The sequence below is a fragment of the Ixodes scapularis genome, unplaced genomic scaffold (assembly GCF_016920785.2).
Source record: "Ixodes scapularis isolate PalLabHiFi unplaced genomic scaffold, ASM1692078v2 PGA_scaffold4__175_contigs__length_147842914, whole genome shotgun sequence".
Taxonomy (NCBI): Eukaryota; Metazoa; Arthropoda; class Arachnida; order Ixodida; family Ixodidae; genus Ixodes; species Ixodes scapularis.
The window spans coordinates 139675692-139699562 of record NW_024609879.1 but is presented as its reverse complement, the minus strand read 5'-3'; the positions used below and the strand labels follow the sequence as shown (position 1 = coordinate 139699562).

At 47.5% G+C, this 23871-nt stretch overlaps 3 protein-coding genes across 3 annotated transcripts; 2 read left to right on the top strand and 1 right to left on the bottom strand.

The window, feature by feature from the left end:
• Positions 1-3919: 3919 nt before the first annotated feature.
• LOC120849751 lies at positions 3920-6549 on the bottom strand. The gene is made up of 3 exons (XM_040221970.3): positions 6353-6549; positions 5392-5484; positions 3920-5326 (listed from the first exon to the last, which is right to left on the bottom strand). The coding sequence occupies exons 1-3, from the start codon at positions 6417-6419 to the stop codon at positions 4341-4343; spliced, it is 1146 nt and encodes a 381-aa protein (XP_040077904.1). The 5' UTR covers positions 6420-6549; the 3' UTR covers positions 3920-4340.
• Positions 6550-7860: 1311 nt separating this feature from the next.
• Positions 7861-11828, top strand: LOC120849752 (ribosome biogenesis protein NSA2 homolog). Its single transcript, XM_042293460.1, has 5 exons — positions 7861-8772; positions 9112-9153; positions 9349-9403; positions 10545-10762; positions 11639-11828. Exons 1-5 carry the CDS (start codon positions 7996-7998, stop codon positions 11786-11788), a joined length of 1242 nt encoding a protein of 413 aa, XP_042149394.1. The 5' UTR covers positions 7861-7995; the 3' UTR covers positions 11789-11828.
• Positions 11829-20256: 8428 nt separating this feature from the next.
• On the top strand, positions 20257-23583 carry LOC120849750 (39S ribosomal protein L43, mitochondrial). Its single transcript, XM_040221969.3, has 2 exons — positions 20257-20892; positions 23337-23583. Exons 1-2 carry the CDS (start codon positions 20517-20519, stop codon positions 23510-23512), a joined length of 552 nt encoding a protein of 183 aa, XP_040077903.1. The 5' UTR covers positions 20257-20516; the 3' UTR covers positions 23513-23583.
• The last annotated feature ends 288 nt before the right edge of the window (positions 23584-23871 follow it).

Sequence of the window (23871 nt, the reverse complement as noted above, 5' to 3'; positions counted from 1 at the left end):
ATGGGGGAAGCTCAGAGTCTTGTTGCTGTGGTGTTGAGCCTGCCGTGGAGGACTGAGACAGCAGTTTGGTCGGAGTCGGCTGGGTAGACCTACCCTCTGGACCTACCACTGATCTCTATGACAATTGAGTCCTACGAATATGCTCTTTGGATGGACGTACGAGAGAGAAGCCAGCGACACTGCAATTTTGTGCTACCTGATTATTACTTCAAAGATCGAGAAGGCATTCACCCCCACAAGCTTCACGCTACTGCTATGCCAACCTGCAAGTTCATCCAAACCTACAAGGACCCTCGCATCTTTGAAGGATTTGCACAGCCGAGACTTGGAGAACCCCTTTACGCCCAATATGAATTGGAAGCCAACAGACTTTCAACTTTCTCCAACGACAACAACAACAACGACGACGATGACGACGACAAATGGATCCTCTATGCCAGAGCTGGATTTTTCAACTCCTCAAGCATTCGGGTAGACGCAACCACTGATTGCACGTGTTTCTACTGCGGAGTGTCTGTGTACGTCACCGACGCTGAAACGAATCCCTGGAAACTACATGCCGAACAAGCGCCGAATTGCACCTATCTTCGTCTACACAAGAGTGAAGAAGATATAGAGCGAACGGTATCTGAATACCGTTCATCTCAAGTTTATTGGGCCATGTGTTTACCGGCCATCGAACTTCTGTTGAAGGTTCAAAAAACAAGAAAAAAGGTTTTCCAATTTCTGCGTATGGGGTGTGCGTTAACATCACCCTGCAGTGTGGATGTGTTTGTTGGTGCTGTGAGGGATCGTGATCCTTATTTATTGTTCCCGGTGAAGCTGACAGATGCATCTGAAGACGCTGAGCCCTTTGCGCTAGAGTAAAAGCTTGTCACAATAAATAATTGTCTTTGAAAAATCGAAATGCGTATTGCCTTTATTTCTTCTCCCAATGAAGACATTTTTATTGTCGAGGTTGTTTTCCAAAAAACGGGGGCGCTTTAGCGGTTCCGCTACTTTTTTACGAAAACATACTTACTGCCCACACTCGTTGTTTTTCGGAGACGCTTTTTAGTGCTTCCGCTAGCTCGTTTTTCCGAAAACACTTTCGAATGTCTGCATCTCTCTTGTTCCCAAGACAGTTTAGTGTTCGGGCACTTTTCACATCGGTGACATGTTGGTGCCTCCGTTTTTTTCGTTTGCCGGACCGATTCGATTGTCGCCGCTATATTTTTTTACCTACCCGATTTGACGTCGAGTCGCCGCATCCCCTGGAAACGTCTTTAGTGTCAAGGTTATTTTTTCGGGGACGGAGGCGCTTTAGCGTTTCCGCTCGTTTTTCACGAAGACACACCCGACTGTCGAGGCCACCTGTTTTTTCGGGGGCGCTTTAGCGGTTCGGCATGTTGCCTCCCGCCAACAGTTTTGGCGTATCGGTGAATTTTTGCGCGAGGACAAGTTAGTGTCTCCGGTTTTTTGCGAGCCTCGACATTTTTGTGTCCCCGTTTTTTTTCGAGCCTACCCGATTTGGTGTATAGGCGAATGGCCTAATGACGACATTTTTGGTGTCGAGGTTATTTTCAAAAAAGCGGGAGCGCTTTAGCGGTCCCGCTTCATTTTTTACGAAAACATTGCGAATGTCTACATCTCTATTTTTCCCAAGACGCTTTAGCGGTCAGGCTCCATTCTTATCGGGGACAAGTTGGTGCCTCGGTTTTTTCTTTTGCCGGACCGTTTTCGATGCCCCCCTCATATTTGAGAACCTACCCGTTTTGGTGTCGAGGTGATTTGACTAATGAAGACACTTTTTGTGTCGAGGGGATGTTAAAAAAAACGGGGGCGCTTTAGCGGTTCCGCTACTTTTTTACGAACACATACTTACTGCCTACACTCGTTGATTTTCGGAGACGCTTTTTAGCGCTTCCGCGAGCTCGTTTTTCCGAAAACACTTTCGAATGTCTGCATCTCTCTTGTTCCCAAGACAGTTTAGCGTTCGGGCACTTTTCACGTCGGTGACATTTTGGTGCCTCCGTTTTTTTCGTTTGCCGGACCGATTCGAGTGTCGCCGCTATATTTTTTTACCTACCCGATTTGACGTCGAGTCGACGCATCCCCTGGAAACGTCTTTAGTGTCAAGGTTATTTTTTCGGGGACGGAGGCGCTTTAGCGTTTCCGCTCGTTTTTCACGAAGACACACCCGACTGTCGAGGCCACCTGTTTTTTCGGGGGCGCTTTAGCGGTTCGGCATGGTGCCCCCCGCCAACAGTTTTGGCGTATCGGTTAATTTTTGCGCGAGGACAAGTTAGTGTCTCCGTTTTTTTGCGAGCCTCGACATTTTTGTGCCCCCGTTTTTTTTCGAGCCTACCCGATTTGCTGTACAGGAGAATCACATCGTGAAGACAACTTGAGTGTCTTGGCGATTTTTTTGGACACGGAGACGTTTTAGCGGTCCCGCTTCAATTTTTACCAAAACATTGCGAATGTCTAGATCTCTCATTTTTCGAAGACGCTTTAGCGTTCAGGCACACGGTTTTTTGGGGACAAGTTGGCGTCCCGGTTGTTTTTTCACGAGGACAAGTTTCTGTCTCCGTGTTTTTTGGAGCCTCGACAATCTAGTGTTTAGGACATTGCGATAATGGAAACACTTTTATTGTCTCGGCTATTTTCCGCTTGGGGACACTTTAGCGTCTCCAACATTTAAACTGTCAATGATTTCATTGACATCAATATGCTGTGTTTAGGCGATGTCAATAAAAATCATTGACATGGCAATGAAATCATTGACATAAATCCACTGTGTATAGGCGATGTCAATAAAAATCATTGACATGGCAATGAAATCATTGACATGGCAATGAAATCATTGACATAAATCCACTGTGTACAGGCGATGTCAATACTTTTTATTGAGATGGCAATGAAATCATTCGGAATCCATGCACTTGGGGACATTAAGACGTCTCGGACCTGTTTTTCGGGGGCGCTTTAGCGGTTCCGCTACTTTTTTACGAAAACATACTTACTGCCTACACTCGTTGTTTTTCGGAGACGCTTTTTAGCGCTTCCGCTAGCTCCTTTTTCCGAAAACACTTTCGAATGTCTGCATCTCTCTTGTTCCCAAGACAGTTTAGCGTTCGGGCACTTTTCACGTCGGTGACATTTTGGTGCCTCCGTTTTTTTCGTTTCCCGGACCGATTCGAGTGTCGCCGCTATATTTTTTTACCTACCCGATTTGACGTCGAGTCGACGCATCCCCTGGAAACGTCTTTAGTGTCAAGGTTATTTTTTCGGGGACGGAGGCGCTTTAGCGTTTCCGCTCGTTTTTCACGAAGACACACCCAACTGTCGAGACTACCTGTTTTTTCGGGGGCGCTTTAGCGGTTCGGCATGGTGCCCCCCGCCAACAGTTTTGGCGTATCGGTGAATTTTTGCGCGAGGACAAGTTAGTGTCTCCGTTTTTTTGCGAGCCTCGACATTTTTGTGTCCCCGTTTTTTTTCGAGCCTACCCGATTTGGTGTATAGGCGAATGGCCTAATGACGACAGTTTTGGTGTCGAGGTTATTTTCAAAATAACGGGAGCGCTTTAGCGGTCCCGCTTCAATTTTTACGAAAACATTGCGAATGTCTACATCTCTCTTTTTCCCAAGACGCTTTAGCGGTCAGGCTCCATTCTTATCGGGGACAAGTTGGTGCCTCGGTTTTTTCGTTTGCCAGACCGTTTTCGATGCCCCCCTTATATTTTGGAACCTACCCGTTTTTGTGTCGAGGGGATTCGCCTAATGAAGACACTTTTTGTGTCGAGGGGATGTTAAAACTACTTTATGCCTTTGCGAACTAACGTGTGGACATGGATTGGTATTCTGAGGAAGATCGTCCATTGGGAGTGGATTGGGTGAGTGATTTTTTTTTGAAAATCATAGTAGGAGTGCATAAAAAATCTAATTTGACTTATTTATACTCGTAGAGACCACCTTTCTGCAACGGCCGAAACGAGATGTTTCCAATGTACGGCGCATATGTACGCAGCGGACTCGTTGACCACTACATCTCCGTTGCCGAGGCTCAAGAAGTTTTCCGCCATCTTAACGTACTGGATGCTGGATGTTCTGACCACTTATGTACGTCATGGAAAGACATTTGTTATCGGTTAACGTGGTGAACACCAACAACTAAAGTAAAAAAGACACTTGTTCAATACTATACATATAAAAAGAAAATCAATGAATGCATTTGTACAGAATGTGTGGAATTATATATAGAGAAAAAAAAACATGTTGTCCGCTCAATCCCTGCAACATGTGTCATGTTCTTTAAGGGAGTTGCGAATTTTTATATACAGAAAAAAAAATGTAGGGGACTTATTCGATTACATTACAGAATGCACAAAGGAGTTCTCTGTGATTTCGGACAATTCTATGAAAAGTTTTTGCATTTACTTTGTCGCCAATTATACAGAGAGTTTTTAATTTCATATTCGATCGCCCCAAGTAGCGGATTCCTTTGTTCGTCATTCGGAAGTAGTGATAAATGATTAGATGTTGCAACTCCCTTAAAGAAGACGACACATGTTGCAGGGATTGAGCGGACAACATTGAAGCATCGGTAATTTCGAGAGAAACTAATCTTGGCGCTTTGGTTACAATTTTGTGCAAGAGAGTATCTGTTAAATTAGTAATGGTTATTTTTAGGTGTTCAACGTCTTTGGAGAGATTTTCAATATATTCTACGGAGTTTAGGATTAATCTTGTGCAAGATAGGGTAGGCGTTTCAGTGTTTTTAGTCAATTCCACACTTTCTGTAGTTAGGGAAAATAACTCTAGGATATTATCCCAGTTCACACTGCCGTGAATAAGACACGGATTATTAAAATTTATCAAGTGTCTAAACACGTTTTCGGCTTTGTTGATCGGAATGATATTACGGTGCGTACGTACGAACGTCCCTGCTGGCAATTGACTGTCTTTCGACTTGTTGCAAAAGTCTACGAAGAAGACATCGTCAACGGTCTTGATGGCGGGGGTACCAGTGAAATCGCAGTGTGCAACAGCCTCAGTGTTGTCCATTGTGAATTTGCTGACATCCGCGTTATTGGAATCTTCACTATGGATATAATCGCCGCTTGTGCTGATTGTGGAAGTGTTGGAATCTTCTCCGATGAGCATATCGTCTCTGGCGGTCGTCTCATTTCTGTCGACGCTGTCTTTGACGGTGCTCTTCATGGTATTCGGTTCCTCAACTGTTTTTGACCATGCCTTGAGTAGTTCTCCAAATTCAAACAAATTTTCCTGCAAATTGTTCTCCACTTGGCCATGGATACACGTACACTCCGCTTCGGCTTCCACATCTGCGCGATAAAAATAAAGCTATATAGTTTCTTTTACACACTCTTTAAAAAAGTAGAATTCTTACCTTGCATCTTTTCCTCGTCGTAGGAGTAGGAGACTCCGGGGAAAAGATCCGCCAGGACCTTGTACTCGTCAAAGCTGGAGGATCCGTGGTCGTCTAGCATCGGAGTAAGGAAATATCAGTCGTGGGTGGAGGTTTTGTGTGGAAAAGCACATGGTCACGTTTCTACTATAGCTGTATATATAGAGAGAGTTGAGATTCTGCGAGAAGGAGAAGTTATCGATGTTGAACAGGCACTGTTTCTTAATCGCGCAAAACATCCGTTCTTTCGAAAACGTAAAAACAACACTAATGGTGGTGTAGACATACTTTTTTTTTTACGGAAAGAGGAGGTTGTGTGTAATCTTTAAGAAAATAAATATCTCATGTCAAGAACATCCCGTCTCGAAGTGTGTAACCTTATATCCGAAGTAAGATAAAACTGTGACCTCCTCCCCCAACCCCTTACATTTTCAATGTCACATCTTACTGTAGTTTCTCACGCTGCCAGATGGATGACATCCTGCTATATTTAAATAAACAGATGTAAATGAAATTTTAAACAGTAATCTCTAAACAAGAAGGGTGTGGTGGCCTTGGTATATCACATTTCGTTTCTTAGATTTGCAGTGAAGTTTTTTGCGGCTTGTACGGCAGCCCTCTCCTACCATCCATAATTCCTTACTCGCAAAAGTCTAACTAAATCTTACTGTAGTTTCTCACGCTGCCAGATGGATGACATCCTGCTATATTTAAATAAACAGATGTAAATGAAATTTTAAACAGTAATCTCTAAACAAGAAGGGTGTGGTGGCCTTGGTATATCACATTATTTCGTTCCTTAGATGTACAGTGAAGCTTTTTGCGGCTTATGCGGCAGCCCCTCCTACCATCCATAATTCCTTACTCGCAAAAGTCTAACTAACTAAGTAAAGTAAATAGAAAAGCATCTACTAGTACACATGTAGTGTAAAAAAATATTCACCTTGCATTCTGTTGACTTGTTGCAGAGAGGCCTCGGCACCGGTCACGTTCGAGGTCTGGAAATCCATTTTTTTCTGTCTTGGCCTTGGGGTATTTCCAGTATTTATAACTCTTGGCTATAGTTATACGTCAATCGCACAAAATTGATAAAAGACTGCAGTAGTGGAAGTAGTTGATAAGAAATGCACATCGACACGCGTCTTTTAAAGATAAACACGCGAGAAACTGTTTTTGCATATTTTGGGGAGCAAACTGGGAAACGAATCATCTTATTGGTCTTCGTAAAATATTTTCTCTAAAAGTGGTCACAATTGGTGGATGGATTTTGGAAGATGAGAGGAGGGGGGTCGTCTATTGGTTTGTGGTTGGTTAAAATATTTGGGGGTGAGAAGGAAGGAAGGGATCGTCCTAACTAATCTTTTCTAAAGATTACTAGGAAAATTCCTTCTTTCGCGACCACTTAACTTTTTGTCAATACAGACTTTGAAAGCAAAAATGTACACAATGGGGTAGATAGATGGCTTTGGGTGGGGGAGAGGGGGGTATACTAGCTTGTGGTTGGTTAAAATATTTGGGGGTGGGTAAACTCTTCGTTCGACCTCTTAACCCTTGTTGTCAATACCGGTTCTACTTTCCAAGAAAACTGTACACAATGGGTAGATGGATGGCTTTGGGGGGGTGGAGGGGGCGGGTGAGGAGGAAGGAAGGGATCATCCTAACTGATCTTTTCTAAAGATTACTAGGGGGGAGAGGTATACTAGCTTGTGGTTGGTTGAAATATTTGGGGGTGAGAAGGATGATTTTTCACAACACCAACAACACTTCGTTTAGTCGGCAATAGTTGTTACCGGTGTCGAAGCGCAGATGCCTCACGGCATCGCTACAACGTGGTGAATCGCCGGGTACCAATCACCGGAATCTGCTGCCAGAGATTTCTTTCGAGTTGGGTCTTTGTTAATCATTTAGCGGGCCTTTTTTGGTTGGCGACCGCCTGTTTCAAGCTACGGTCAAGCCCTCTTATAACGGAGCTGAAGGGCAGACTATTTCCTTCGACACTTCGGCGTTCTTTTCTGTACAAGAATTCGACGGTGAGTTCCCCATCTCGTTTGGATATCCCTACTTAACACTTTGTTATAAGTAGGCTAGACTGTAGCAGTAAAAATAGCTAATGCGTAGTGCTGTCAAGTTTCGAACGGTTTCTTGGCTTGCGTTTTTATTTTTTTGTGCTTGTAAAGTTAGCCAGCGCATATGGCCCACAAGGAGATCGTGGTGGCGGTTGGCACAATCGGATCTGCAGGGATTGGCTTGCCTATATGTGTTAATTTTCCGTCATTGGCTTTTTTTTTTTTTTGCTAGTTTTTTTGTCTATTTAATCGTGGCACTTTTTGCTAAACCAAACCTTTGCACTTTTTGAAACTCTTGTTAGGATCGATCTAGTTTTGCCTTTGGAACAGTAGTTCGTGTAGAGAGAGCAGGCTCTTGAAAAAGTGCCTCACTGCATCTTTGCAGGGCGATCGCCTCGAAACTTGACAGCACTTTGCAACGAAAAGGAGGGCATAGCAAAGTCGGCCACCGTAGTACCTCCGACAGCCCTCTTCCGGAGGTGCTCAGAGTCGTCTGCTTAGCGGCGACCGACCCAACAGCATGCCGCAGAACGAGCACATTGAGCTCCACCGGCGCCGCTATGGCTACCGGTTGGATCACCACGAGCGACTGCGGAAGCGCAAGGGCCGTCAGGTCCACGAAGATGCGCAGAAAGCGAAGACTGTCCGTGGCCTCAAGGCCAAGATGCTGACCAAGAAGCGCTACTCGGAGAAGGTGCAGATGAAGAAGACCCTCAAGATGCACGAGGAAAAGCAGACGAAGCAGCGGGGGCCCGAAGCCGCCGCCCAGGGAGCCGTGCCCGTCTACCTGCTGGACAGGGAGAACCAGTCGCGCGCCAAGGTTCTCTCGAACATGATCAAGCAGAAGCGGAAAGAGAAGGCGGGCAAGTGGGACGTGCCGGTGCCGAAGGTCCGCGGCGTCGGGGATGCGGAGGCCTTCCGGGTCCTCAAGACTGGCAAGCGGAAGAAGAAAGCCTGGAAGCGCATGGTGACGAAAGTGACGTTTGTCGGCGAAGGCTTCACGCGGAAGCCACCCAAGTTCGAGCGCTTCATCCGCCCAATGGCGCTGCGCTTCAAGAAGGCGCACGTGACCCACCCCGAACTGAAGGCCACCTTCTACCTGCCGATCATTGGGGTGAAGAAGAACCCGAGCTCTCCGCTCTACTCGCAGCTGGGGGTGGTGACTCGGGGCACGGTGCTCGAGGTGAACGTGAGCGAGCTGGGACTGGTGACGCGGGGCGGCAAGGTAGTCTGGGGAAAGTATGCGCAGGTGACCAACAATCCGGAGAACGACGGCTGCATCAACGCCGTCCTCCTCGTCTGAGCGGAATAAAGAGAGTTGTTTTGCGATTGGATGTGGTGTGTGGCTGCATTCCTTCTGGATGGGGTGGGCCGGTCTGTGGCAGTTGGACCACTGTGTCCTCGTTATCTTGCAGAAGGCTAATCTTTCAGCAGCTGAAAAAACTAGATCAAAGATTTGTCAGTATCTGCCCCGTTTTTAATTCTTTCATGTGCTTGAATCTTTGCCATGAACCTACTTGTTGATCCTGCTTGGTTGACTGGACAGCCGTCCAGTTGTGAAGGAAGCAGTCTGCTTGCCGTTTGTGAGAAGCTTTCTGTTCTCACAGTGTACTTTGTCTTGCAGCGGGTCATGCAGATCTTTGTGAAAACTCTCACGGGCAAGACCATCACTCTTGAGGTGAGTGTTTGCCTGTCGTGCTCCCTGAAGGTAGTCTTTTGCTGGGATGAATCATGTACCACTCTTACGAATCTCACTGGTGATAGACTTCATACACCGAATCACTAAATGTACTTCTGATGGCTGTCCTTCTAAAGGACGTCTCTAGTGCTACCTGCAGAGCAGAATCTTCAAGTTCGACTTGGTGCTTTGCAGGTCGAGCCCAGTGATACCATCGAAAATGTCAAGGCTAAGATCCAAGACAAGGAGGGTGAGTTGGCCGCTTGACTTTGTTAATGATGTTGGGGCTTGTAGTTTATGCTGGGAGATTTACCTCCAGTACTGGTGTCATGGATGTAATGGGAGCTTATTGTGGCTTCCCCGAGTCTGTAAAGTTCTACAATTAGTGACTCCTGCCTTTAAAGTAGGCTGTTATATCTTTTTTTTTTTTGGTGTTGACTCAAAACCTTTTTGAGATGACCACCTAAAATACTACGAGGTATTGCCATAAATATTGTAGCTCTTGTTTTGACTTTCCTTTGACAAACAAGCTATCAAATTGTCATTTTCCTTTTTTTTATATATATATATGTGCTACGACACATAGTGTGTCGTATAGCAGTTTGTTTGTCCTCGATTGGCTCTGCAGTGCCAAAGCAGCTTCTGTGACTAAGGCCATCCTTGATTTCACCTCGATTGCATGCTCACTATAAGCTTCAAGAGCAGGTTCCCGCAATCCTGCTAAGCTTTGAGCGCTCGTGCAGTGCAAGCATTGTTCTTGGCAGCACACTAGTAGCTTCGCTCGCGCATGAAGTTAAAGGGCTAGTGTAACGATTTTAGTGTTGAAAGAATTAGCAGTTTGTATTTTTTCATCAGCTTCAAAAAACTGCTATTCCTGTGCATAATCTCAAAGAAAGCGATATATTTGCCGATCTGCTGCCGCTTGTGGTTAACGGAACTGATGTGCGACATACCCTGTGGAATACGCCGAAGTGAACAAAACCTGTCCACCCTTCCGCTGCTCCTCGCTGTCACCCCCGTGGCGAACAATCCTTTGTGTCGATCGCTCACTGCAACCTTCGACAATGCTAATCTTTTTAGAAGTCAATAATCGTGGAAGAAGCGGCTGGGGTTTCTGAAGGGAAAAACCCAAGGGGAAACCACGTGATCCCCCAGAGTACTCACTCGAAAGGCGACATGGAGTGTTGAAAAGCACTTTGACCTTCGATTTGTTTCATTTTTTTACATTAAAACTAGCGCTCTCAAGAAAATACGGTTTTCTGTACTTCGTTCTTTGGGTGCTACAGATTAATGTCCGCAGTTCATAGTCTGAAAACCATTGCACCGCCCCTTCAAACAAACTGTACGCGACTTTGCCGCTTTTCCCATGCCCGTGTTGCGCGTCTTTGCAGGCATCCCCCCTGACCAGCAGCGTCTGATCTTTGCGGGCAAGCAGCTGGAGGATGGGCGCACCCTGTCGGACTACAACATCCAGAAGGAGTCGACCCTACACCTGGTGCTGCGCTTGCGTGGCGGCGCAAAGAAGCGCAAGAAGAAGAACTACACCACTCCCAAGAAGAACAAGCACAAGAAGAAGAAGGTCAAGCTGGCCGTGCTCAAGTTCTACAAGGTGAGGGGGTGGCCGTGCAACAAGGTTTGGGTGGGCCGGGTTCCGCTGCAAAGTCCGGAGGGCGATCTGTGAACTCCAAGAAGTGCCACAACAGCAGTTCTGAGCTGGGCCACTCGTGTCCCATCATTCATTTGCAGGCACTACTTGGTTCACCACTACGCTGACAAGTGCAACGGAAGCTCCACGCTTTTGGCCCAGTCGTGTGTCCAAGTTTAGCCGCGTAATTGCATCAAGTTTTGAAAGTTGACAAATAGTGCTCGCTTTTCTGAAGAAAATTTGTCTCGATAGCAACATCCATCTTATGTAGTGGTGTTTCTTGCTCCAGATTCAGCAGCAGATTTGATGTAACAAGATGTGCAATTGTTGCCACATTGTGAGTTGGCAGATGAAGGTGGGCTTCTCTGGGTCTTCTAGTTTGGGACTTGTCATGAAAAGATGGTAGTCAATTTCTTCTTCATGAAATGTGCTAGCATTTTCTATCAAACTAGGTCTGCTTGGTTCACTCTAGCTCAGCTATACACCTTTTTCAGAAGGACACAGCCATCTTGAAAGTCATCACTTGTATGCGTTGGAACATAATTTTGATCTCTACATCGCTGGAAGGTGTTCACAATAAATGTGCAATTGTCACATTTTTGTCTTTTCTCATCTATATTCTCTCGCATACTCCAAGTTGAAATGTTTTATTTTTTCATCCCGCATACCAGATATGGAACCCACATGTCTGGGAACGAAACGAAAAATGTCTATACAGCAGTACCTTTGTTTGGAGTCGTCCGCTTACTCATAAATGCGGTTTCCTGCTCCAAATGAAACGAGCACACTTTCAGGGCCTTTATGGCATTTTAAAACGTGGATGTTTACACCTTTGTTCAGGTGGACGAAAATGGCAAGATCACTCGCCTAAGGCGGGAGTGCCCCAGCGACGACTGCGGAGCCGGTGTGTTCATGGCCGCCCACTTCGACCGGCAGTACTGCGGAAAGTGCTGCCTCACCTACGTGTACAACAAGCCCGACGAGAAGTGATGGCGCGTCCGCTGGTCAAAATAAACCGGGGAGAAAACAATGTCCCGTTGTCTCTGCGTCGTGCCTTGGGCCGATGACAGGCCTTTTTTAAATAACTGCATTGTTGCAGTTATTTAACTGTTGCCCATTGTTTTATACAGTGGCATCTAGTGACAAGACTGCTTGGGTAAGGTGCATCTTTCTATTTTGTTCCCATGGCAGTTTTGAGGGGGCACTGAGGTTGATTTTAAGATAGTATTAATCTTGACCCAACTGCCCTAAATATGCCAGTAACAATTTATGATTGTGTGGCTTTTTTCCCTTTTCAGAATGAAACAAAACATTTGAACACGACCCTTTTTTATGCAATTGATCTAAGATTAATCTGCTATGGGTTGCATTTTTGAGAGGGAAGAGTTGTGCATGATGGTAATCTTTGGTTTTCTAGGATGCTTGGGGCATGTAGGTTGAGTTAGCATTGTCAGACAGTATCTCGAAATCCAGTTTGGTACCCCTTTGAGTGTCTTGTAGCTACACAGGTAGAAGACAGACAAACCTATGGGTGCATGCGCGCTTTTCTCTTAACTGAGCTATGTTGGTTTGCATCTTGATGTTGCAGTGTGCTGTACAGATATGGGAGGCTGTTCAAATGCTGAGAGGGGTGCCTTCCTGTTTTTGGTGAGTTTTCTTTTTTTTGCTTTATGTTGGATGTGCTTGCATTGTGATGAATCATGTACCACTCTTATGCATTCCACTGGGGATAAACCCTACACACCGAATCACTATATGTACTTCTGATTTGCACGTTGCAGACAGACAAAGCTATGGTGCACAGGCACTTTTCTTTGAACTGAGCTATTCTTGTTTGCATCTTGATGTTGCAGTGTGCTGTACAGATGTGGGAGGCTGTTCAAGTGCTGAGAAAGCCCTGCCTGTTTTTGGTGAGTTTTTTTTTTTTTTTTTTTTTTTTTTTTGCTTTAAGTTGCACGTGCTTAGTGGCATTGTGATGAATCATGTACCACTCTTACGCATTCCACTGGGGATAAACCCTACACACCGAATCACTATATGTACTTCTGATTTGCATGTTGCTGGTGGTGCTGAAGAGCGGATATCTGGAGCTGGGTCCTGAAGGGTTTTGTTTCTTTGTGCAGGTGGGAGTGCCTCTTGAGGTCTGAAGACATGGTCCAGCTCTTTGGGTCTGCATTGATGGAGGTCCTAACTGTGGTTCAGTTTTGTAGGCTCTATGCATTGAGCCTGCAATGCGTAGACCTCCTTGGCATGCTTCACTGCACCTTAATAAACATTTCTCGGCATTGGTTGGGTGTCGTGTCGAATGGTCACTTGGCAGTACAGAATCAAGGCATCTGCTATGTCTTGTTTTGGGGCTTGCCTGTTTGTGTGATTGGCTGTGTACTCTGCTTCATACTTTGGGTACAGCGCTGTCAAGGCTGCTGGTGAAACATGGGGTTTGATCTCGGATCATCTGCATGTGTTCTTGCACAAACAAAACCATGAAGAAAGACAAGCGCTCGTGCCAGTAGATATACCTGCACCTGTGCAGGTTCGGAAATTGCCCGATAGTCGTGGACGCCGGTGATTTCAGCCCCAAACAAAAAAGCTACTTTAGAATACCGCGCATCTGCCCATTCCACATTAAACGCCAATTACCAGATTTGTAAGATCTGAGAAAATGTGCACAGTAAATTGATGTGTAAAACTAATGCCTATTTTTTTGTGATTATCTCCAAAGTTTGGGTGGGCGCTTGCCCGGTATTTTACGGTATGTTGATCCACACGGGCACGGTGTGGCAGCGCATCTTCTACACATTGCCATCGGGTACTACTACAGGGACATGGGACAGAGATGGAAATCAAGGCACGGCATCGAATACTACAAATGCTTACATCTCTGCAGTGTCTACATTGGAGAAGACATGTTGTGGTGAAACAAAGATTTTGTTTTCTACGTGCCCACCAAGACTGTTCCAAGAGTCTGGATGAGGCTCTACGCGACCAACTGGTTGAAAAGGTACAAGAATGTCTTCTGCTCGAGGGCGCTGCGCTCACTTTAGACAGGGCCATCCTACTGGCTCGTCAGGTGGAGCAAAGCAGAAGGGAAAACCAGCAAGTGAATAACATCTCGGCAAGTTCTGCGCCAGTTCAGGTGGTACACGATAAAGAGCCAAAGTTGGCCGGAAGAGCCAGTCGGGCTGGCCCAAGCGTTTCCAACCAAGCTCCACCGAAGAATGCAACGTGCTACAGATGGGGGGGGAGGGGGGGGGGGGCAGCTCAATGCTGCATTGGTCCAATTAATCAAAATGCATCGCAAGAAAGAGTGAGCGTCACGAATGTCGTAAACACGGACACTTCGGATCAGTCTGTTGAGGAGAAAGAAGTGCGCCAAGCAGCACGTGCAAGGTGGCGATTAACCACGCAGGTGTTGAGCAAGATGTTCATCTACTACAAGTAAAAACACCAATCGAGTCTCCTGCGGTGTATGTCACCGTGAATGTTGAAGGAAAGGATGTTACATGCTTGGTGGACATCGGTTTTCATCATGTCATGAGATGTATACAAGACAATCTTACCGACGAGCAAGCCTCTGCGAGCTGCGGAAGTGAAAGCTAGTACCTGACTATTCCAGGAAACCAATTCCATTGTAAGGTTGCATTACTGCTACATTATCCTATAGACGTGAAGTGAAGTGTCTGTGCATGCTCAGTGCCGTCGACAGCGCCACCGCAGCTGCGTGACGTCAGGGACGCGTGTTGGTTTATAGGGAATGGAGCACACCAACCTTTCTGTACGTCGTATTGAAAGGAACCACTCTTCTAGGACTTGATGCACTGTCGGCATTATTGCTTCGAATTGAAGGATCTACAATGTAATGTCGCCCGGATTTTCAAACAGCTTGAAGAGGAAGAAGAGGTATGTCAGGTGACCAACTGTTCGTCTATACACATGAACTACAACAGGAGACATCCAAAGATTTCTACATACAGAAGTTTTCCGAGTGCAATTCAAAGTCGCTGGCCATCAAAGAGCACTCAGGACGACCAACTGCGGCCATACTTCAAGATCTGTTCAGAGCTGTCCAAGATGGAAGGTCTCCAAGGAGATAGGATCAATCTGCCGTCTACTCTGACAGCAACAGTCATTGTCTTGGCTCATGGTGCTCATCCAGGAATGGTGCGTGGAAACCAGCATCTCTGCCACTACTTCAGCCCGTTCCCCTACCTTCAAGACCATGGGAGTAATCGGAAATAGATGTGGTCGGACCATTCAAACATGCCCACAACACTGCTGATTCATGATTACCGTTGTGAACTTACTACAGTTGCTGTCCAGAGGTGGCATTCACAAACAATGCGACAACAACTACAGCGATCAGATTCCTGCATTCAATTTGCAGCAGAGAAGGCTACCCATCAGAAGTGATGACGGACTACGGCAGTCAGTTTATTTCATTACCGTTCAAGGACTTCCTCTGAGAAGGAGGAATCCGCCAGCTTCATTTGTGTGTATACCACCCTTTGCAAGGGGCGGCCACTGAATACCTTAGAGTTTACAGAGCAACTCCTCACCCAATTCAACACCAGCCTACTTGCAGCATGGCCGAAATCTTAGGACAAAGCTGTATCTCGCGGGCTTGGTTCATCTTCCAGTGGCCGGAGCATCTTCAGAAACCAAGCAGGAACTCGAAGAGAAGGTGAAGAAATATGCCGATGCTAGGCGAAGTGCAAAGGCTCGGGAATTTCAACCAGGTGATGCGGTGCAATATAAAGAAAGGTCACATACTTGCTCGACGACGGGAAAATATTGAACGAAGAGTTAATTGCTGCATTTTGGGGGCCTACTACACCACGTGGCACTGGCTTCAGCATACCGGATGATGTTCTACCCAAAATACTGTGGCAGCCCAGTGAGGAGCAAGAGACTCTTTCAGAGTTAGAACAGGCCACTGAAACTGAAGACATTCCTGAACAGGATGTTTCGACGATGCCACCACCAGAAACACCATTGGTGAAACCTCGGAGGTGTGGATGTAAGAAAGTGCCTCCTGCCTGGTTTAGAGACTACGAAGTTTAGAAGAGTACTTAGAGTATTAATTGCTGTGTGAATAGGAACTATATATTTTCACAAGGGGGGAAAATGTTTTGTTGCCACTATTCGAATGATAGATTCATAATCATCATCGTGAGGCATTTACGGGTGAGCCAAGTGGGTTCACATTTTTGTAATGAGCCGCCACTTCGCGCAGCGCGGGGTGTCGCTAAAACGTTGATTTGTTCAAATGTCGCTGTTCGCTAAAACGTCATTCACTCGTGTGACACGGACCCCTGCTAAAAACAAAAATTGGGTCGTGTGTATGTTTATACAGCCTAGAACTTGGTCCACCTCAACGGGCGACGAGTCCCCCAGCTGTAGACGAGCAATTTAGCCAGTGCAGTACAACCGCTAGCCTAGGGTCTTTAATGTGCATCACGCAGTAGTGATACACAACCGCAGGCCGATGCGATGCTCATCCAGATCGAAACTGGCAGGGGTGGGGATTGAACCCAGGACCCCTGCTCTTGCCGATACAACAAGCGCCCCACTGACTTCCATGACGAGGCATTTGATATGACGCGTCGCAACCATTTTAACTGCTGTTTATTTAGATGCCCGTTTTTTGCAGTCACAGCTAACGCCAGTTGCGCTCCATAAAACAATTGATGCTCTCGCATAAAAAAAACGCAAAATTTTGCGTGAAACCGTTGTTTTCTCGAGCGCACCGGCTTAAAAGCACAGTGGAAGGAACACATTTAGGTGACGACTCTCTGTCCGACGCGGCGACCACATTATGTTCAGTGCACCGAGCACTTCACTCGCACGGAATTAGATGGCGCCTGAGTATGGGGTACTTCCCAAACCGACCACTTCAATTGTTTCTCCCAGCGGTGGTTCCGCATCCCCTTGCTCACCACTTCTTGTTGTACCCAGTGGAAGAAACACAATTAGGTGATAACTTTCTGTCCGACGCTGCGGCCACATTATGTTTGACGCACCGAGCGCGCTTCACTCGCATGGGGATAGAAGGTTTCCAAGTATATATGGGATCCCTCCCAAACCGACCACTCCGGTTGCTTCTCCCAGCGGTGGTCCTACATTCCCTCACTCACCGCCTCTTGTTGTACCGCACCACCACCACCAAGTGGCCAGAGTCCCTAAATCTGTGTTCTCCTCCTCCTTCTTTGAGTTAAGGCTCACCTTCGTGCACGATGGTGGCACCTGTGATCGACGCAGCACCAGAGCAAAACACGAGGCCAGCGACTGGCCGCACACCACCACCACGCCACGGAAAGGGCAAGCACGCTACGTCTCCAACACTCTGGCCCCGTGGCCGCCGAGGAGGGACCTCATACCTCAGCGCCCTATGCGGCGGTGCGGAACTAACCATTCCCGGTTCGAGGCTAGCTCCGAACACGATCTGGTCGCTCGCTCCCCACTGCGGTCATCACCTAAATGTGTTTCTTCCACCGTGGCACAGTGGCATGAGAGCACAAGCCGTTTTGTCGCCTCTCCAGGCTGCTTAGCTCCTTTCCTCTTCCTCCCATTGGCGTGAAGGTATTGATATTACTTGTGGTATCATAGTACTCATACCGTGGCTGATATTTTCTGACGTTCCTTTTATCTCTGTGCTTTCTTCAGGGAATTACGCATTCTTCATTAAACCTCTGTCGGGCACCACAAATGCATCTCTGTCCACACGCAGAACAAAAAAGAATGGTGGAAAAGGAGTGAAGTAAATAGAGAAAAGAACAAAAAGTTACGACGCAAACAAGTTGGTGAACGTTTAACATTTTAGACAAAACCCCGAGATGGGGGAAGGAAGGGCGACACAACATGAAGCTGTGTTTGAGACTTCGTATTGTGCCGTCCTTCCTTCCCCTCCGTCTCGGGGTTTTGCGTAAATTGCAGAGAGAAAAAAGTAATTACCACCGTGATAATTAACTCCTTGTGCCTACCCCCTCCGACCCCCCTGCAAATTGAAACTCCCCGCCCCCCATTTTTAGTTCCCAAGAGGATTCGAATTCGGAACTTCGCGGCTTGTTCTACCAGAAACTTTGCGAAGAATCATTTCGCTCATATTTCCAGCCTTTTCCCAGCTTTTTTCGTAGCGTGAGCTACACTGGCCGAGGTTGAGCAGTTTCGCGTGGCTCCTGAAGAGCCGTGATGCGCATGCGCGTGGAGCAGTGACGTCACATGGTACACAACTGGCGCGCCGGAGCCGCCGCCACGCGCGCCTTGCCGGTCTGCACATTCCAGAGGAGTGACGTCATAGCCGCGGCAGACGCACTAACGCCAGCCGAGTGCAGCTGTAGCCTCCACCATGGTAAGGAAAAACTAGCGCCACGAGGCGCTAGTGGCAGGAAGGCGAACATACGTCTGGTCGGAGATTAAAATTGGACTCGAAAGACTGCCAGATGGCGCCACCACTGCCGTTGGCGTGCGCCGTGCGCCCTCCTCCTCCTGCCCCCCCCCCCCCCCCCCCCCCTCCCCCGGTTTCTTTCTTTTTTTTTTTTTCTGGTTTGTTTGCTAGACTGGTGCCCTGGTGCCGCGCCGGCCGCTGTGGGCGGCCAGCACGGCATCGGTCTAGCAGACGAGCCGCTCGCGATACACTTCACAACAACTGCGCTTCACGTGATAATACCAGTGCAATCAAACAGAAACAGCACGTTCATTGAAATGCATTTTTTTATTGAACCCCATTCAAATGAGTTGCGGTATTTCAAACCCGTATCTACAAACTCCGTTGGCAGTCCACCGCCCTCAAAGGGGAATCAAGAACTGTAGTAGGCACTAAACACAGTAAGGTTGTCAAATATGTAAAACGAAATTAATTACTTCAACGTACAAACTAAGAGAAAAACACTTATCATCGAATTATATATCTAAATGGCTCTAAAACAACTCCCACAAACTAAACTTCTGAATACCCAAACAAACAAATCAACCCCGAAATAAAGGAAAAGGCTTGCAGGTGAGCTGCATAAGAATAAACGATAAATAAATCATAAACAAACTCGCTAATAGGCAATGCAATTAAGAAAGAAAGAGAACAACTACTGTTTTGGAGTGACTACATCTGACTGTAGGTGCTTTATCGGTACTCTATCCTAACATATAAACACGAAGCTGTCAAATTAACTGAAGATTGCTCTGACAGCAACTTGTTGTAAATTCCTCGTCGCCAAAAATGTTGTATTAATGAAAAACTCGGACACCCGTAAAAAAAAAGAAGAGCAGGGCCTGCGTGGGCCTGCGGAAAACGAGGGGTCTTACATGCCGAAGAGGTGAGCGGCGGGCGCCGGCGGGGCCGGGCGCGGGAGCCCCGGACGGAGAGAGAGAGACGTCCGACGCGGTCGGTGGCTGGGTCGCTGGGTCGCAACTCATTTATTTAACGGTCAACAACGTGGGGGTTGAGCGCCACGGGGACGCAACCCTGATAACACGGACAATGGTGTAACGGTGGCGCCATCTGGTTAGTGTGGCGAGAACTACTTAAATGAAAAAATTGAAATACTACACAACTCACCCAGAGGAGCAAGTCCTTGCAGCAACGGATTCGTAACAAGAACGGTGGGGCACGCGTTTTTCCACAAACGAATCTTCCTACAACCAAATCTTGCAAACACGGTAGCGCCGAAGCGCTCGCTGCACAAACGCTGGCGCAGCTTGCTCGTCGGCAAGCCGGGCAGGCTTCCAAAGTCCCGGCGATTTGCATACGCAATCCATTTCGATGCTCTGATGGAAAAATCGAGTTTCGAACGCTGACAAAAAAAAAAAAAAAAAAAAATTGATATAGAGGTTCACCTGTCATCTGTTGGAAAGCAGAAGAATGAGCACTCCGAGGTTACTTCGCCGCGCTGTAGACTCCGTAAAACGCCGTCATGAGGCACGCAAAACACTCGGCAGAATCTCCGTCAAATTAGAGACGTACATCTCTAATTATTATAAGCGCGCAGCAGCGTCGCACCGTACTTGCCGTAAAATCCGCACTTTCGATTTTAGCACGCGCGGAACGGTTTGAAAGCTTGGAGTGACGAGCGAGCGCAAACAAAACAAAAAAGACAAAAACGGTCGTTTCCCTTCGCTCTTACTGATTGGTCGGAAGAGCCCAGAGTGCTTCGCTTTCGGTAGCGAAGGTCATATACACGTCGCCTGCGCTGAAAATCATAGCGGCGAATATGAGCATAACAGTTTGGTCGGAGTCGGCTGGGTAGACCTACCCTCTGGACCTACCACTGATCTCTATGACAATTGAGTCCTACGAATATGCTCTTTGGATGGACGTACGAGAGAGAAGCCAGCGACGCGGCGCCCCTATCGGCCCACCCGGGAACTCCGGAGCTGCATTCGGCTGCTAACGCCGCCGCATGCCCAGTTGTGCGCCACCGTTGCGCAGTAGCCAAGTTGGACGCTGCACCGGAGCCGCTTGATAGCGCCTCTCCTTTTGTGCGCATGTAAGCTCCTTCTGCGAGTGTAATTTAAATTTCGTTATGACACGGCAGGTGGCACAAGCCATTGCCTAATTCAGAGTTTTTGTGGTTTTTCGTCGTATTTAGCTATCTACCTAGAAAAGAAAGGTGCATAGTCCTGTCGTCCATCCATCCACTCGTCTAATTTAAACATGGCGCCGACCATGTGTTACTGAACGAGACAACCCAGAAAGGTTCCTAATTTTCAAGCAACGAAACTCGGGATGGCTCACAAGGCGAGCGGTTACATCAAGACCACGCTGAACAACGGAGTGGGCCGCTATGTCTGCCAGTTGCAGCGGTTGACGTTCAAATTCTGCAAGACCCACGGTTCGAGTCGGGGCCTTCGCGAGTACATCGAGAAGGAGCTCGTCGACTTCGCTCGCCAGAACCCGGGCATCGTGGTATACCTGAAACCCAGGAGACACCGCGACCCGGTCGTGGTCGCCGAGTACCTCAACGGGGAGCGAGACACCATGCGAGTCGCCGACCAGAGCTCCGCGGAGCTGGTCAAGTGGATCGAGTACCTGCGGACGCGGTCCGGCATGCCGATCGTGCGGCTTCGCAAATTCGCCCACACCGACCATCCCAGCATCCAGGGCAAGTACACGCTGAAGTACAGGGTGTCTAGAAACGAAAATTCACAATGGCCTTTTTTTTATTTTTATTGAAAGAGTTGACTGCGCCCGAGTTATGCTCCCATAGCCAAAGCCATGGGAGCATCAGTGACTGATGCTCCCATAGCTTTACAAACTCGTAGCTTGCTCCAATGGATCTTGACGCTAGTTGTATGCTTTTTCTTAGCTCTAGCCATGCTGATGCATCACCAGACTTGGATCTATTGGGTAGGAGATTGAGGAGTGGCACTCCCGAGTGGCCACCTCGGGAACTGAACTAACGCTGTGTGGTAAACAAACCCTCCGACTGCAGTCATTAGTGCATTCGCTGCCATGGAAGACGACGGCGTGAGGCTCGTGAAAGATATGTATAATCTAGTCCTCTCTTGCATTCAATGTCATCGAAGTCAGCTTGGAAGGCAGAAGTGTCGGCCACGCGCACTGGATCATCCGTGGCTGACGCGGCAGCCGCGTTTTTTTTTAAATTATTCACAAAACACATACTTAACCTTTCAGTAACCCCATCTCTTGCGACAGTCGTGGACGACATCGGCGAAAGCAAGCGGTGTCTCGCTGAAGGAGAGGACGTGCTCAAACGCGATCATGTCATTGAGTCGTCAGCACCACAGCCGACGGCGGGCAGTGTCCGCATCGTCGCGTACGTGCTGCTGTCCTCCACGCTGCATATACCCAGTTCAAATTCATGCTTGGATCGAGCGGTGCGGAATGCAGCAAGTGCGCATCGTATCACTATATGCAGCAAACTCGGAAACAATGCGGCCTACGCTGGGCGAGTGCTGGCATCGGAGTTGTTTGCCACACAGCGATTGTTTGTGGTGATGATGATGATAATGAAACTGCACCCCCTATAGACCAACACGCGGCTTTGACGTCACACCTCTGCGGTGGTGCTGTTGTCGCCACTGCGCATGCGCAGAAGCTTCACCTCATGCGAATCTGGTTCCTGCACTTGCGCAGTGCCCACACCTGGTGTGGGCAAACGCTGGCTTGTTTGTAAACAGTGTGTTGGTCTATAGTTCGATCTCGTCGCCAAAACTCGGGGACAACTTTTCTTGTCACTTCCGAGGAGACGAGGAAAGCGTGCGTGCATGTTTGATCAGCGTGCACACTTCTTTAATCAGCAGAGGTACCTTTGACTCCTTTGTCCATATCATTCAAACCTAGATTAAGAAATATTTCGTGGCATAGACTCCGTCAGATGCAACGGAGGTGAGATAGCACTTGATAGGGTTTTAACAAGCAACACTTTGTATCAAAATTTAAGGGAAAGACCGTGATATCACGTGACACCGTAATGTCACATGACATCACAAGGTCAGAGCAGCATGAGCAAGAAAGGTCCGTGGAGTGTTCCCACGTACAGCTATCGATAGCCTCCTCTGTACTGACAAAGCTTGGCAGAAAGTCGCGTGACGCGGCCACCAAAAGTGAAAAGGTAGGGCGGCAAACAACGGATAAGGGGAGAGTCATGCAACGGGTGCCCCGCTGCGGCGAGACGCCGAAGTACACTATACTTTTTTCTCGTGTTGTCGAGGGTAAATGGAACTCCACCCCTTCCTCGTTCCTGTTTCGGTTTTGTCTGTTTCGTTTGTGCTCAAAATTACTACGTCAATGAGTTGAGCGAGTTGGTTATTATGCATTATGGGTGGAACCAGCTGATCAATGAGCCTCAATAACCCTGCAACCTCAAGAAAAGCTCTTTCTGCAAGGCACCCTGTAAATAGTCAGTATAAATAGAAAAAAAGGGGCAACACAATTCGGGATTCAAAGAAAAAAATGGGTACGCATAAAAACTAATAGAAGAGGAGGATGATTTATTAAAATAGTTGGTAGTCCAGCGGTAGGTTGTCTTTTCTGTTTCTCCTTCCCTCATCGTTCAGTTGGTTCCTCCCGAAACGCTCGAAATTGTGGGGCAAGCTACCGGGGCTGATTTATTACAGATATTGATACACGGGAACAGCGTCGAAAGGCAAGTATCCCCTGCTTGGAGTTTTTGCCGGTCCATGCGCCATAGGGCACACAACTGCCCAGACAACGCAGGTGGTCTTGAGGGCGTCTTCAGCTGGTCTGTGGCTGTGGGAGTGCGGTAGTGAGTGGCGAGGACTGTGGCGTAGCCTCGACATCAGCAGCCAGTCGCATCAGTTTTTCCCGAGCCATAGTGAACAGTGTGTCTCAAGTCCTCGCCGCTCAAAAGCTGTGCGCTCACTACCGCACTCCTCGAGAAATAATCTGTGCTGCCAGATCCTTTGCTCTAAATCTGCGACCGGGGGCTCTATGGCGACATCATCGAACTGCCAGGCTTTGTGAGTATAGAGGAAGCTATGAGCTATTGCTTTAAAAAAAAAAAAAAATAATGGTGTTACATTTATATCGTTAATTAAGTTCTATTTTGCTTCGACGCTTTAGGGTTCTGGACGCCCTTTACAAACCGACCCACGGAGCTGAACCTCGAAGAGTTCCCCAGCGAAAGGCTCAGCAAGTTTGTCTCCGTTTTTCCCACGGCCACTGAACAGCTCCAGCAGCTTGCGCGGGACAGCGGTCTTACGCCGGAAGACAGCCCCGCTCAAAAAGACCCGAAGTGAACGTCCCTACGAGAGTCGAAGCTTACACGGCGACATTTGTAATGTGTAGATAATAAACTAGACTGAAATCACCCAAGGCACTTCGTGGAAGTTACGCTAAAAAGAAGGACTCAATGCTATGTACAAGTTTTATTTCGTCTGCAAATAACAAAGCCGTGCTCACATTTTTTACACACTCGAGGCAAAATGACAAGGGGCCAAGCTCCGCACGTTTCAGTAAAATGGCGGCATGCCTCGAAACCACCAAAACTAACAACTCTTGTCGACGCAAAACCAGTACACCGACTCCTCTGGGAGCGTGGAAAAGAAGTTTCTGGCAGAAATTGTGTATTTGGCTGTAGAATTTTACCGTCTGCAAA